The sequence below is a fragment of the Callospermophilus lateralis genome, chromosome 6 (assembly GCF_048772815.1).
Source record: "Callospermophilus lateralis isolate mCalLat2 chromosome 6, mCalLat2.hap1, whole genome shotgun sequence".
In the NCBI taxonomy this organism is placed as follows: Eukaryota; Metazoa; Chordata; class Mammalia; order Rodentia; family Sciuridae; genus Callospermophilus; species Callospermophilus lateralis.
Genome location: NC_135310.1, coordinates 59,631,103 through 59,644,369, shown reverse-complemented (window position 1 = coordinate 59,644,369; position 13,267 = coordinate 59,631,103). Strand labels below are relative to the sequence as shown.

Here is a 13,267-nt window from a genome sequence, read left to right as displayed (position 1 = left end):
TGACTTGTTGAAAACAGTTTTTTGTTTTAAGCCATATTGCTTATAGTAGTGAGGATTATAGAGTGATCCCATGGTAAGATTGCCCTTGCATTGTGGGTTGCAGTTCTCAAGTAGCTGCCTGCCACTGTCCACTGAGGAGCTTTTTAAAAAATACTGACAGCTGGAGCTTCCCTCTGCAAGATTCTGTTTGAGAGGTAGGTCTGCAGTAGGACCCAGGCATTAGTATTTTTAAAAGCTTCCAAGGTGATTCATGTGACTAACAATAACAGTGAAGATTAAATTACAAGATGGAAATGGAATCATATAATTGCTTTTTGCTTTTTTCTTTTTTTAAATATTTTGTATTTGTAGATGGAAACAATACCTTTATTTTATTTGTTATGTGGTACCAGGGATTGAACCCAGTGCCTCACACATGTTGGCAAGTGCTCTACCACTGAGCCACAACCCCGGTCCTTCTTTTTTCTTTTTTAATTACACAAATAATATACTAATTCTTTCTTGTAATTTAAAAAAAGGAACTATAAAAATTCATGGGAAATGCCCCTTCATACAACTGTTTTCCTCCCCAGATGTAACCAGTGTTAATTTGTTAACTTACTATTTATCCTTGTGGTGACTTTTTCATAGGTTAAAAAAATGGATATAATTACGTATATCATGTTATATTATCTTTGCAACATTAAGGTGATTATACTATATTTATGTATTATCCTGGTTTTTTTTAACTTAAGTTTTTCTTGGATATCTTACACAAAGATCTCAATTTTTTATTTATTTATTTTTTGGTTAGACACAATACATTTTTGTTTATTTATTTTTTATGTGGTGTTGAGGATCAAACTCGGCCTCTCGCATGCTAGGCGAGCGCTCTACTGCTGAGCCACAACCCCAGCCCAAAGATCTCAATTTTTAAAAATTATTTTACTTCATTCCTTTTAGTATCTGCTAAGTGTTTCTTGGTGTGTGCAGGTTTGAACTTATTTTTCAGTTTTACATATTTATAGCTTAATGGTAAAGAGCATGGACTTTGGAGCCAGACCACCTGGGTTTGGTTGTTGTTGTCATTTTCCTTTTCTAACTTTTTACTAATATGGACAGTGCTCTAGTTCATATCTTAGTACCCGCAATATTGTGCTTGTTGGTGAATATTCCAGGAGGGCAGATTCCTAGAATTAAAGTTGCCTGATCAGAAGGTATGTGTATCAGTATTTTGAAATATGCTATCAAATTATTCTCTGAGAGAGTCAATTTACACTCACTGCAACCAGTGGAATCTGATGGGGGTATCTCAAGGCCAAATATATCATTCACATTATGGTCTGATTTTATGGGCTAACTGAAATGTCAGGCTTCTCTTTCTCTCCTTTTTTAAAATATCTATTTTTTTTAGGTGTAGTTGGACGCAATACCTTTATTTTACTTATTTATTTTTATGAGGTGCTGAGGATCAAACCCAGGGCCTCACAAGCACTAGGCGAGCGCTCTACCGCTGAGCCACAACCCAAGCCCAGGCTTCTCTCTTTTGACTTGAATTTTATTCAGTCAGTTTGGTAACACAGATTATGGCCTATCAACCTAAGGTTCCCATTTATAGTCTGAAAAATATGATTAAAGAGAATGAAAAAAATATTTGCCGATATTTAAAACAAAAATTTTCATTGTGTGAAATATAGGAGGGATATAAATAAAACCTGGCTTTGGCAGTGAAAAAAATCTGAACTAATCTAGTCTCAGCCTTTCATTTTATAGAAAGCTCAAGAGAGGAGCTGGCCGACCTCTCCAGTGTAGTGACAAAATAGTAACCCAAATCTCAAAAAAAATCTACTTCAAATCATACACACACACAGACACACACAAACACACACACACACACACACACACACACACACACACACACACACACACACATATATATATATATATATATATAGGAGAGTGTGTGTATGTTGGTATTTTTTTATTATTTATATATGACAGCGGAATACATTACAATTCTTATTACACATATAGAGCACAGTTTTTCCATATTTCTGGTTGTATACACAGTATATTCACACCAGTTTGTGTCTTCATACATTGGATAATAATGATCATCACGTTCCACCATCATTTCTAACTCCATGCCCCCTTCCTTTCCCTCCAACCCCTCTGCCCTATCTAGAGTTTGTCTATTCCTCCCATGCTTCCTCTCCCTATCCCACTAGGAATCAGCCTCTTTATATCAAAGAAGACATTCAGCATTTGGTTATTTGGGATTGGCTAACTTCACTTAGCATTATCTTCTCTAACTCCATCCATTTACCTGCAAATGCCATGATTTTATTCTCTTTTATTGCTGAGTAATATTCCATTGTGTATATATGCCACATTTTTTTAATCCATTCATCTATTGAAGGGCATCTAGGTTGGTTCCACAGTTTAGCTATTGTGAATTGTGCTGCTATAAACCTTGATGTGACTGTGTCCCTGTAGTATGCTATTTTTAAGTCCTTTGGGTATAGACCAAGGAGAGAGATAGCTGGGTCAAATGGTGGTTCCATTCCTAGTTTTCCAAGAAATATCCATGCTGCTTTCTATGTTGGCAGCACCAATTTGCAGTCCCACCAGTAATATATGAATGTGCCTTTTTCCCCACATCCTCGCCAACACGTATTATTGTTTGTGTTCTCAATAGCTGCTGTTCTAACTGGAGTGAGATGAAATCTTAGAGTGGTTTTGATTTGCACTTCTCTAATTGCTAGTGATGTTGAACATTTTTTCATATATTTGTTGATTGATTGTATATATAAGTGTCTGTTCAGGTCCTTGGCCCATTTATTGATCGGGTTATTTGTTTTTTTGGTGTTTAACTTTTTGAGTCCTTTCAGGATTTTATTTTTTTAGACTTACATATAATAAAATGGCATCCATATTATTGGTTATAACACTGTCGTATAATAAAAGTGGAAGTGGCTGGGAACAGTGGTGCATACCCATAATCTCAGTGATTCTGGAGGCTGAGGCAGGAGGTTCAAGGCTCAACCTCAGCAACTTGATAAGACCCTGTCTTAAAAAAATAAAAGGGCTGGGGATGTAGCTTAGTGGGTAAGTACCCCTGAGTTTAAGCCTCAGTATCCCCCCTTAAAAAAAAAAAAAAAAGGAAGTGAAACATACTATTTTCAATTAAAATTTCTTTCTAGGTAAATTCTTTAAGTTTCTTCATTTCTTCACCAATAAAGTATAGATATTGTGGTACCTATTTCACAGGATTTGGAAGAAGATTAAATTATGTAACATTAAAAACCTTTAGTACATAATGCTAAATTAATTGAATTATATTATTTTTGTCATTTTAATTTTAACAGTATGTTTAGCCCTAATGTATATAGATGTTTTTAAGCATTAATTAAGGTAATAGAGGAGGGTGATACTGACTTTTAGCTTTCAAAGATACTAAGGAAAACTTGTCTGGGGTTAAATGCATATTTTTTTCATATATTCCTTAGGAAACTTCTTAAAAGAACATATTGCCACTGATATTTTTGAAAATTCAATGTTTTACCTATTGTACTTAAGAAGAATATTTTTAAAATTAACTTTATTAAATGTTATATAGTCTGGCTTACAGTCTTAGGAGTTTGGTTTAAGAAGAATGAAATAAAAGAAGCAAACTCTATAAAGCACAGGTTTCTTTTTGATAGAGAAACGTGAGTATTGTTGAAGGACCTCTCTAGTTCTGTGATTCAACAGTTTCCTAACTCTCTTCTGGGTATTTTGAGGCAGAGCCTATTGAAAGAATAAGCCATACCCAGACAAATATAATTTAGATTGAATAAAAGCTATCCAGGACAAAATGGGACCTCTGGAAGGTTGATCTCAGTCCCTCTTACTCTCAGAAAGCATAGGGTGGGCACATTGTTCCTATCAAAAGCTATGTTCTGGGTCTTTTCCTTTTCGGCTCTCTTGAGTTCTCTAATAACATTTCTACCCACCTACCTCCAACACCACCAGGCTGGGGTCCAGCATTCTCATGTTCTGATTGACACTTACTGATTAGAAACAAGTATTCAAATCTATTAGAATAAAAAATATAAAATTGAGGAGTGTTATTAGTATCATTTCTGGGTTTTGTTTTTGGTTTGTTTGGGGGTTGTTTGGTTTTTGTGTGAGGGGTTTTCTCTCTCTCTCTTTTTTTTTTTTTTTCTGCTTAGAGTTGAATTAAGGGCCGCATGCATGCTAAGATATACTCCCAACCCCTCCTTTCTGGATTTCAGTTGAAACCTATATTAAATATGATAATTTCTTCAGAGAGTGGGTTATCTTTACAATTTGGGTCCTGAAATTCTGTATAATCTGTGACTTTTCTTAAGCCCCTCTGGCATCCCATTTGGAAACTTTACCAATGCTTTTTCTCATCTTTCTTTTCCAGGGATTTTTATCTATTCCTGGGTTATACCTTTTCCTGCCTAAAACTATCACTTTTTCCACTCTATTCTTTGTCCCTAATACTGCTTTACTTACTATTCTCTCAACATTTCCTTTCTGTTGAGAAGCTTGCAGATCATTGTATCTTTGTCCTTAATGTCTGACACTCTTAGATTTGAATTTCCATATAAATTCTTAGTCAGTGGAGAAGCATCTAACTTACACTTTTAGACAGCTACATCTGGTTGGCTAGCTCTCTCTCTCTGTAATATCATTTCTCTCCCTAATTTTTGTTGTTGTGATCACTTTTGGGATCAAGGGAAACCTACATTTGATGAAGCCTTTAATTTAAGACATTTGAAGTATCACTTGAAAATCTCTGTATACTTATAGTGATCCTCAGTTGAGCTTAGTTCTGAACATTATTGCTGTGATATCATTTGAAAATATAATTTATGTATTTCTTTGTTTGGACCTCAAAATTTGAGATTTTCCAAGGGTCATAGCAGACCTAAATTCTTATTACTGAATCACAGTTTTCCTTTTAAAAATGGAAGCTTAGGAAATTTGGATATTTTTGTTAACTGATTATCTGATACAGTCTTGTAGTCTTGATTTATAAAAGCCTAAAAGATTGGTTTCTATTTACTTGGCCATCTTAGGTGCTCTATCTGTTGATAGGCAGTTCTCCTTGTTAAAAATTTTAATCTTACTTTGATAATATTTTAAAATGACTCCAATTTTTGTTTTTCTCTTTAGAGTTTTTAAAATAAATAAAACTTAGAGAATGTGTTAGCTTGTTAGAAGTATTTATAATTTTATGAAGAACTTAACCATTCTAAGATTAAATAGAATATTTTTGTTTCATCTTTAGGTTTAATAGGTAAGAACACATACTTTGTATCATTGGTTCAGCATTTTATAAAATACTTAACATGTATACTTTTATTTGTCTATTATTTTAATTTTTTTTTTTCGGTACTGGGGATCCATCCCAGGGTTTCACTTGTAATAGGCAAGCAGAGTATTTTATTTTTTATGTGGGGCTATGCATATATATAACAAAATATGATTGTAGTTTTTTTTGTGTAGTCTTTGATTGTGACACTATACCCTTATATTTCTTAAGCAAGTAGCTGTATGTGGCCACACTCGCCATTTTTATACTCACATCACAATGGTAAAATTCATACAAACTAATAAAAAACAAACTGATTTGGAGAAGTGTGGAGTGTGAACAAAAGGGACCAGAACCACATATAGCTTGGTAGAGTCTGTGGTAATGGTATCGTTTATGAGCTGAAAGATAGTTGGACATTTCCATTTTGGTGTTAATCCCTTGGGAAGGAAGGGATTTCTTAATGGGATGTGATCTGCACTCTTAGTAAGGATGATTGACACTGAATGATTAAATAGAAAAGGAGAATAAATACCACTTCTCCCCCTTCTAAAACCAAGCATATATACACTGAATGCAAATCTTTTCAATGTGGAAGGCAAAGCGTGGCCATATGATAGCACATATCTGAAAAGCCAAGGGGGTGAATTAACTATGCAGATCAGAATGCATGAAAACCAAAATTATATAGTATCCTTATAAATAACTCTTAGAACCCAAAGGTACTAAATGCATAGAGTGTAATCAAAGATGCCATTTGTGAAAGTAGGCAGAATAGTTCCCTAGTCGAAGAACACGTTGCATGCCACAGTGACATGAAATCGACATGTCAGCAGGAGAGCCAGCTCTTTACTGAGCCCTCTGCCCCTTTTTTCTCTCTCTGAAAATGAGCTCCTAACTGGATGTTATCCTCAGCAAGTGGATTTAATTCAAAAGAAAGATACTTTACAGATGGGCAAATTTAATGTAGTATTCACTTACCCATTATAGAAGAGAACTATATGGGAAAACATTATCATACATAATGGGGCCACATTTCAAAGATGCCATTTTGAGTGTGTTATTCTGTGTGGATTTCAAGCATTTGTCAGTAATTTTTATTCTTTAATTTGACACCATCTCTTAGAGCATATGGTTGAAACAGTATTGAATCTGTACTGTAATGTTTTTTTGTTAACTTACAAGTTAACACAATAAATAATCAAAACACATGATTTTTTGGTTTTCCCTTTAATTTTTGTAAGTATGATCCTGTGTTGAATATATATATAAAACTTAAGTAAAAAAAGCCCTAAACTTATATTAAAAAAAAAACACACAGGATAATACATAAATATAGTATAATCAATCACCTTAATGTTGCAAAGATAATATACATGATATAAGTAATTATATGCATTTTTTTAACCTATGGAAAAGTCACCACAAGGATAAATAGTAAGTTAACAAATTAACACTGGTTAATAATTGCACAGCATAAAAGCCTCTCTTGTGAATCCATTATTCTACAACCTGTAAGGTTAATATTGATAACTAGAAAGAAGACAATAGTTGCCATTGTTTTTGCCAATTGAGAAAATTCACCTGTGAAAGGGATCCCAGAAGATAAAATATTAAGTATTCTACATATACTGCTTATTAGGATAGGAGTTTGTCTTTGACATATAAGGTAGTATGAGTTGTTGATCTGGATACTCCCTCACACACGTACAAATATAATTAGTTACAATTAACTTTTGTTGTTCCTATGATCTTACAGTAATTCTCACAGTTACTATGTATTTATCTGTGTTTTTTTTTTTTTTTTAACATCGTAACCTGTTATTTGTGCTTTGTAATGAGAATTGTGGAATCATAAATGTATTTAGAAAATAAATTTAAACTAGAAAGCTTTTAAAACATTTTACTTGAAAACAAATCACTAAATAAATCCTATCTGCAATATTCAGATTAATCTTTGTAAATATAAATTTTCCTTTATTTCTCCACTTCTTTTGTTGTTTTTAATATCTCAATTTAAAAGAAAAACATGCATTGAAATTGAGCCGATAGCTTCCAAATAATTTCCTTGCTCAGCTAAATTAAATTTAAATTTAAGTTATAAACTAACTTAAATTTTCAAACATCTACTACAAAACCTTGTCCCTCCTGTGTACATTCAAATATTATGGATTACTCTTTTTTCCAATGTAGAAAAATTCACCCTAAGGAAAACTAATTTCCACAGAGAAAAGAAAGTAAACTTTTCTGGTCACTAAACTAGTGAAATACTTTATTAATCTGTTCTAAGTATTTAGAATGTTTGTTTTATAGTATTATCCTGGTATTGCTATAAAATTACTTGGTAATTTGCCAGATTTTCTGACTTGATATTTTATTTATATATCAAATTTCAGTGTACTACTTAATTTTGTACAAAGGAAAAGCTTTAGTTCTGCTGGCTTCCACAGTAAAAATAATTAACACCCAAAGAGGTGTTAAATTCATAAAATTTAATTTGGTCCATATTTTCCCATTTGCTGAGCAAATTGCTATTTCACATCACAGCAAACAGCTGTATTTTTATACTGTTGTTTTCAAAGCTACCTGGCTATTTTGTTGAATATTGACTGCCCTCTAGTGGACTAACCTGTTCTCTAAAAATAACCTGATGGACCAGTTGTGGTGATGGGCACCTGTGATACTAGACACTTGGGATGTTGAACAGGAAGATTGCAAGTTCAAGGCTAACCTGGGCAATTTAATGAGACCCTGTAACAAAATAAAAAAAGCTGGGGATATAGCTCAGTGGTAGAGGGCCCCTAGGTTCAATACCCAGTACCACAAAAATAAAATATAATACCCTGTTAAATTTAAACAAGTCATCTGTAAATGGCAATGAGTGTATATTCTTTCATGTTTTAGTACTTATGCTTTTCATTGATTGTTATGTTTAACAAAATTTTTTTTTAAAGTTGCCAGAATGTTTTGGTGCTGACGTCCTTGAAGCAACCAGTATAACAGTATAAATAACATTACTTTAAGAAGGTACATTAAAATAAGCCGATCTCATGGACAGTTTGTGTATTTTGGTATTTTAAAGATAATGTCTACATTCCTGTGTAAATGATTATTTTACATAATTGCATTGCTTATCAAATTTTTACTTTAAATTTTTAACAAAGCATACTACCTACATCTAAGATGTTTTCTTCATTCTTGCTTGCAGATGCTACAACTGTGGTGGCCTTGATCATCATGCTAAGGAATGTAGTCTACCTCCTCAGCCAAAGAAGTGCCATTACTGTCAGAGCATCATGCACATGGTGGCAAACTGCCCACATAAAACTGTTGCACAGCTGCCTGCCAGTTCTCAGGGAAGACAGGAAGCAGAATCCCAGCCATGCGCTTCGACCTCCCCGAGAGAAGTGGGAGGTGGGCACGGCTGCACATCCCCACCATTTCCTCAGGAGGCTAGGTCAGAGATCTCAGAACGGTCAGGCAGGTCACCCCAAGAAGCTTCCTCTGCAAAGGCTTCTGCAGCACCAGAAGAGCAAAACAAGAAGGGGCCTTCAGTTCAGAAAAGGAAAAAGACATAGTACTTCTTAACGTATCATGTTCTCTACCCAGTTGGGAAGTCTACCTCATGCAAGTACAGGGGAACAGTATTTCACAGACAGCAGCTGACCTGGGATTTTAACTACTGTTGAGGAACTGTGAATTTTTTTAAACAGACAAATCACTCTAAGTAAATTGCATTTGAGCAGGGTGTCATGTTTTATGTAATTCAGAGAATGAGATACTGTGTGTATCAGTATGTACATGTGTGAGAGGGAGAGAGCCTGAATCTGTGTGTGTTTGTATGAAGATTTTACACAGGAATGTAGACATACATATAAAGAGGGGTTATCTTTATATATGTGTGTATGTAGCTGTAAGCACACACCCTCCCTCACATAATTGGACGTCTCCAAGAATTGAAAATCCACGTGAAGCATTTAAGATGGTTTCAAAAACAACCCCTGGAGTTCTTTTAAGTACCACTTCTTTTATATTACATAAAAATAAAAACATGACTGTTACCTTTTGTGTGAACCAAAGGATACTTCAGATCTCAGAGCTGCCAATCATATGGTACTAAAGGTTTTTAAGATATCCATTACCTCTCAAGTTTGAGATTGCCTTTTTTTATATATATATATCTATGGAGTGTTTTTTTTTTCTCATTCTCTCCTGTTTGAAGGTAGTACCTTAACTTCATATGCCTCTGACTGCCATAAGCATTTTTGATTCTGGGCTACATAACTCCAGAAAAGACAATGAATGTGTAATTTCTGTGCCGATATTTCAATGTTTTTAATTCTATGTTTTGATTATAAATCACATGCCTATTAAGAGAAATGAAGGGGAGGGTGATGTATAAATGTAGTGACTTGATTATTTTCAATGGTATTTTGATACCAGATCATTGTTATCTTTTACATGTTCTGAAGTTTTTAAAGGATTGTGGCAATAGCAGCTTCCCTTGACCAAGTCGATCTTCTGACCATCACCTGGAGTAGGGAGCCCTCCTTTTTTTTAACTACTGAAGATCTTAGAGGAAAACTCCAATCATTTGGTATATATTTTTGGTGGCTGATTTTATTTCCCCTGGAGAGTTCTCTAACTCGTTTCTAAAACAAACAAAAGCAGCATGGAAATGAATAAAATACTGGGGTTGAGAATGAAAATTCAGTGGATGTTCACAGTTGCCCAATAGGTATGACCTGTGAATGATGCTAAAAAGTGTTATGTTTGGTGGCAGGCAACTAGAGTGACAAGCCTGGGGCAGAGGGAAAAAAACCTCTCCTACCACGTAGCTGTAAGTATCTCATACAATAGCATTGATCTGATGGAAGTTACCTTCAGTGCTTAGGCTGAAGTAACCCATATGGTGAATTCAGGATAAACAGATACTGAGGATGAGGATCTTCTGGGATTGGTTTCAGTTATAGTAACAAACTGGCTAGGGACCAGTTGTAGTACTGGTCCCTTAATGTTTCAGTCATGAACAAAGTTATTTTGGAGTCATCCTGGTTCTAGATGTTGTAGGCAAATTTCTGAAACATCTCTAAGAAGGTACCAGTTAATTATATGCTTAATATTGGCAATAAATATAGTTTTGTATGGGCCTGTTGGCATAAGCTCAGATAATCAGAAAGAAATTAGAATGACTCAAATGTGATATGTTCTGCTGAACAGTTCCTGCTCCCTCTCCCACATGTGCTGTCGTGGGATATTGGTATAGTTGCTGCTGTTTCAGCAAGCCACCAGAAGAAAATGCTCAGCTTGAATTTCATGACAGTGTTTGAGCATCTCCATGGTATATATTGAAATATCAGTGTGCTGTGATGCAAAGCTTACCTTTGACGATATTGAATGTGATATAGCTGTAGAGAAGTACTTCCTTGCCTTATGTGAGGATTTCAAGCTTATTTAAATTATGTAGACAAATCAAAGTGGCATTGCTTAATTTTTAGCAGGTATAACAAGCAGGTATAATAAGCAGGTTAACAGTAAAATGCAAAATACGTCACTTTGAAATTTCAAACCAAAGTTCCTTGACTTTATAGACGTAGGAAATTATGGACTTGAACATTGGACATTCCTGTTTACATATAAAAGTTCAGAGCTGAGATCATGGTAAAAAATGAAAACAGAAACACTTGAGAACTGTGGACCATATAGGTGCAATTTAAAATCTGTTCCAGCATCTGACCAGACTGAACTACTAAAAGCACATACCAAACCTATCTTATGGTTAAGAGTTGGGATTTATTTTTTATATGAGAAAATTGCCACTATTACATAACATACTCAGGACAAAGAACTTTGCTCAGGGAACATATCATATAATGTTGTTGTTTCTTTACAGTGTAGTCTACAGTCCTGCTTACTCAAAACAAGCCAAATAACAGAACTTTGTGTGAGTATGTGTACTTGATATTAGCAACTACCTCCAAGTTTGACCGAGATCAAAATCCTGAATAGCAGATATCAGTTCTTCTGTTTTTATTTCATGTGAAAATCCCTCAACTCCTTCCAGATGTGAAGATCACTGATGTGAGCACATGGTTCATTTACATGGGTTAAATACTGTGTTTACAGCACACAGCTACCTCATAGTTGATACATAGCACACCTTTATGCTGCTCCAGCCTCACGTGGCTGACAACTCTGGTACAGAATCTTTTTTATCTATATTATAGATAGCAAATCACAACTGTGTGTTTTTGACAAACTCTTGTGAATAATGAAGCATCTTGTTTTAGTCAGCTAAGGCTCCAAGTATTTTCTTGAAATTATCTTGTATTTAGTTTAAAGAATTATGGGCACTCTTCTACTTAAGCAAAACAGAACACAGAAGCAATCTTGGAAATAGCTGCTTTGCCCAGAGGTGGGGGGCAAGAAGGGGTAGCAGGAATTTGAGGATGAGGGGAGCTCATGCTGGGCAAACAGTTATAAAAGATGTCAATCTCCTTCATTTACATGTCTCTGCTGCCCTGTATCCAAAGCATATTGCAGCTCCCGAGGCTTAACTAACTAGCACTGGCTTGCCAAGGAGTGAACTCAAAAGTGCAATGCATTCCTAGCTACTGAGGGAAGAGGGTCTGTGAATTAAGCTGTCCCTTGACCTCACCCTCGTGTCAACACAATTGTAATTCCTAAAGAAGATGCACTACCAGTCTCTTAGCCTGTAAGCTACATATTTGCTACATGGCAGATTATAGTGGAAGCATTTTTATACTTGCATTTCTAGTCTTGGGATGTATTTTTAAAATGGAAAGATTCTTAGAAAGATTTTCACCTGCTTTTAACTTGGAAGTTTAGTGTGCAATGTAAAAAAAAAAAAAAATACCAGCAACATGTTATTAACATCAGCCCACCTCCAAATATAGGATATTTTTTATTGCCAATATTTTTTTTTTCCTTGAATTCTGGCTCAGTTTTATTTTGCACCAGTGCAGTCCCAAGTTACTGCTGGTTGTATTTAGTTTGTGAATAGAAGCCCATAAGTGTTAATAGATTCTAACGTTCACTGTATGATGAGTTATACAGGCCATGGGAAATCTCATTAAGTCTTAAAGTTAACTTAAATTAATTTATGTTTTCTCTAAGAAATGTTTATCATAAAATATATATGTGTGTTTCCCACGGTTATAAAAATTGGGAAAGTATGTACAAGTACAGCCGCACTGACTTTAATTTTCTAGATGTCTTAATGAGATTTGTTTTAGGAAAGAACACTTGTTGAAAGCTTCGAATTCTGTCTTGCATAACTGTCAACAGCCTCTTTAAGATGTGGTGATTGTGTGATCTGATTCCTAGTTGTTCACTTAGAGTGGAAGGTTGACCTATGATTCCTTGTTAATTTTATGTTTGGAACAAAGCTGCAAAGTTATGGTAAAGTACTGTACTGTGAGAAAGTATTATATTTAATACATCTGTGGCTTAACCCTTGTGAGAGTTACCAGCTTGAACATAATGTCGTTGACTACCTCTTGAATTGCCTACATCTGTCAGCCACTGGCACCCGCTACCAAGCTGGCTTTAATTAGTGTGTGTTGCTTTTTTGGTGTTAACAACTCTAACCATACTAGAGACCAAAGTGGACCCTGATTTCTATATGTCTTTAATACGGTGTTTTATCTAGTGTTTTGAAGTAATCCTGTGTAGTATTTAGATCACCTCATTGTCCATTTTGACTCATGTTGTTTACAAGTGAAGAAGAAAAACACTTGAACTGTCTGTTTCTAAAGGACAAAAATGGAGTCGATGTTTGGAATGGCACTTCTCGCATGGTCAGTCACCTCGGTGGACTGAAGCGCTATTTGTCTTTCTGTAGACATGGGTTTATATTCTCACTTCATGCTTCATGTCTTATTCTTTCAATTATGGATATTTTGAGGCTTAAAATTACTTGATTAAAAATAAAACATATAA

At 34.8% G+C, this 13,267-nt stretch overlaps 1 protein-coding gene across 3 annotated transcripts in view; it reads left to right on the top strand.

Annotated features, from left to right (window-relative positions):
- The window catches only part of Lin28b (lin-28 RNA binding posttranscriptional regulator B), a 112,220-nt gene extending 103,337 nt beyond the window's left edge, over positions 1-8,883 (top strand). For all 3 annotated transcript variants that reach the window (XM_076859893.1, XM_076859894.1, XM_076859892.1), the window contains one exon: positions 8,514-8,883. In XM_076859893.1, coding sequence (XP_076716008.1) covers positions 8,514-8,883 — 370 coding nt within the window. The remainder of the gene's footprint in view (positions 1-8,513) is intronic.
- Positions 8,884-13,267: the final 4,384 nt, after the last annotated feature.